Source organism: Triticum dicoccoides, chromosome 5A (assembly GCF_002162155.2).
Source record: "Triticum dicoccoides isolate Atlit2015 ecotype Zavitan chromosome 5A, WEW_v2.0, whole genome shotgun sequence".
Taxonomy (NCBI): domain Eukaryota; kingdom Viridiplantae; phylum Streptophyta; class Magnoliopsida; order Poales; family Poaceae; genus Triticum; species Triticum dicoccoides.
This window is the reverse complement of record NC_041388.1, coordinates 46441301-46444370: the sequence shown is the minus strand read 5'-3', so window position 1 is coordinate 46444370 and position 3070 is coordinate 46441301. Positions and strand designations below refer to the sequence as shown.

General features: G+C 42.9%; 1 protein-coding gene across 3 annotated transcripts in view; it reads right to left on the bottom strand.

Annotated features, from left to right (window-relative positions):
- The window catches only part of LOC119299042 (GDP-L-galactose phosphorylase 1-like), a 4686-nt gene extending 2630 nt beyond the window's left edge, over positions 1-2056 (bottom strand). Inside the window, exons 1-4 of one of the 3 annotated variants that reach the window (XM_037576351.1) lie at positions 1944-2056; positions 736-1177; positions 141-259; positions 3-60 (exon numbers count right to left, since the gene is read on the bottom strand). In XM_037576351.1, the coding sequence (XP_037432248.1) occupies positions 3-60; positions 141-259; positions 736-808 (250 nt within the window). In that variant the 5' untranslated portion in view covers positions 809-1177; positions 1944-2056. Of the gene's footprint in view, positions 1-2; positions 61-140; positions 260-735; positions 1178-1607; positions 1632-1870 lie in introns of those variants that run through there. The other 2 variants (XM_037576349.1, XM_037576352.1) reach the window with 2 other exon arrangements.
- Positions 2057-3070: the final 1014 nt, after the last annotated feature.

The window sequence follows — 3070 nt, the reverse complement described above, 5'->3', positions numbered from 1 at the left end:
CTTAAGTTCACAAGCAGTAACATCATATCCCATGTGGCCCTTCTGGGCAAAGTTCTCCCACTGTTACAAAAAAAATCATCTATAAAAAATGGTGCCATGAGAACTCATAAAGTTTGTGTGAACTCTCAGGTAATACAAACCTGAGAAAGAATGAGTGTATCAAGTAAACTTGGGCTGCCTTGACCAGCATATGCAAAGCTTTTGAGGGCATCGTGTTCACGCTGTTCTATACCAAGACGGTAAAGATGTATCTTCACACCTGAATATCAAAGAGAAATGTATGAATATTACAATGCCACAATAATATATAACTGAACATGTGCTGTTATTTTAAAGGGTTAAAGGCGAGTACACAGCTAGGTTTGGTAAAAGGAAACTAAGAAAGTGCTTGCCTAAAATTATCTAGGGATACTGCAGTATTCCAAACTGCAATTGTAGCATCAAGCAGGCGCATATCATTAATTCAACTATAACATAGCTATCTAACTCGGCAGAGAGTTCAAATATGTGGAAAAACAAACGGATAAGTTTACATACACTAGCTCATCCTTTTTGGTTTTGTTTTTGGTGCCAGAAAATAGTAGAGGATAACGTTTTTGGTGCCAGAACAGTGTATAGGACAATTATGGTTTTAGACAGGCCAAAGAAGAAATTCATGATTATAGGATTAAAGAATATTATACAGTCATTTCTAAATGAGACAAACATTTGGAAGTTCAAAGCATTTTTGTTTACCTTCAGGTTGATCCAGAGGAGAGTTCTTGCTGTGAAAACAATATCCACCTTCTAGTTTGGTGGCTGACACCATACTTACAATTCTTATTATTATGGACTACTAACTGAACTAACTATAATGCTAAAGGCCTACTTCAGACTTGTGCAGCAGCACCACCACCAGCAAGGTAGGTGAGATCAGAAGGATGCCCCCCTGCAGATGGGAGGGCACCACGGCCACCGTGGAAAGAAGGCGATGCAAGCAGAAACTTAGGAAAGCGATGGACACATTGTCTTCCCCTTCTTAGTGTAACACGGGTTGCTTTCCTTAGAGCCGTGGCTGATCTTCTGAAGCCAGCCCTGCCGGACCAGCTATCCAATTTTGCAGGATCAACTTGGCTCTTCTTCTAGGAGCTCCCCGCAAGTTCTCCGATCATAAAATGCAGTATTTTTGCAGGACAATCTGAACATGAGCAAAGTGTCAGCCGATCGAAACAGTAACCCAGGTCCTAAAAAGAAAATCATCTGAAATTGCAAGCATTCATACAAGCACACACTTCCTCCGTCCTGAATCAGTTGACGCTCAAACCGGATGTATCTAGCACTGAAATACGTCTAGATACATCCGTTTGAGCGTCCGATTCCGGACGGAGGGAGTAATATTCAATCAAACACCACACAGGATCTATGCCGGACCATACTCCGACTGGTGAGCAAGCTAGACAATGCATTTCTTCTCAAGTACAGGTTGTGAAATCACGGCATCATGCCGCCCGTGTCCCCATATCTTCACTGCCAACGAAAACATCCTAATTTCCTAACGGCGGCATGACATTCAGTTTTTTCCCCTCCGTGAGCAAATAATCGGGGGCCTTCAATACGAATCATCTTACCTAGAAACTGCGTCATAGTACCAGATTGCTCCACACCCTAGAGGCGTACACAAGATAAATGAACACCCCCCCACACCCACACCCACCCCTCCGGTGCATTTGCTTGAACAGGACCAATTTCGAGAATCCTACACCCGAATCGGGCGGAAGAATGCGAGAATTTCGCCCGCCCACCCTCTATTCCGTCACAGATTATACCAATCTGCGCCGGCTGGACTCCATGAGGAACACACAAAATCGATGGAGAGAGAGAAAACACTCACAGATTCCGGTGAAAGCTAGCGGATTTCGATCTCGCGGACGCGAATAAATAAGAATGGTCGGATGGATGGGTACCTGGCTCGGGTGGGTGGGTGGGTGTCCGTCCGTCCGGCCAAGAAGTAGAAGAGGAAAGGGAGCGGGGGAGAGGGATGTTTGCGCTGGAGAGGAGAGGAGTTTGGAGCCGCCAGGAAGGAAGGTTCCAGGAAAATTGGCAATTGGCTTCTTTATTTGCACAAGTGGTATTTTTCCTTTCTTTATTTTTTTTACATCACAAGTGGTGTTTTCCATGGACAGCTATTGTTTGGATGGTTTTTGGTTAAATATACCCATGGATTTGAAAGATTCCACAAAATACAAGTGCAAGCATTTTTTGAGTAATTGTATTTGCTGATTTTATTGAATGCCACATGCCAAGTTTTTATGTTTTGGCAGGGTGTAAAACATATGGTTTTATGCGATTTTGTGCAGGTGGTTATGTGATGTGGGTCATTACTTTTCACGAAATGTATCATAAAACATAGGGATCTCTATAAATAGATATGTTTACATATGGTAATTGTTTTTGTACGCATGGCGTGGATAAGAAATGGAAAAGTCATGCAACTATTTGAACCCAACTTAGTATATTCCAGGGTGGGGAGAGAATTGACAATGAGAAGGAAAAATAAAGGGTACGTGTGAGGCCCTCGATCGACGTGTGTTTCCTTGGTCACGGTCCACTCAATCCCTTCTTGATCTCAAGGATGATGAGCTCCATGATGTGGTTTCTGGTGGCGGAGTAGGCCAAGAAGTTTAACTGTTTGAGGTGGCTGGCGATGCGGTGCTCCGAGAGCTTATATGCCCCATGCTTCAGGAGCACCTGGGCCATCGGATTGGAGATCCAACGGACCGTCTACTATGTTAAAGACTTGAGAAAGTATACATTTCGTCCTTTAACTCTTGGCCAAGTCTAAATTTGGTTCCTTAACTTTAAAACCGGACAACTTGCATTCTCAACTATTGAAAACGGACAAGATTCGTCCCTGGTCTTGGTTTTGACCGGTTTTGGTGCTGACTCGCCCCGGTTTTGACCGATGCTGACTCAAATCCGTGTAGTTTTTTTTCAAATCAATGAACCTTTTTTTGAAATTCACGTACATTTTTCATATATATTTACTCTTCCAAATCCGTGTACTTTATTCAAAATCGTTTTTTTATATCTA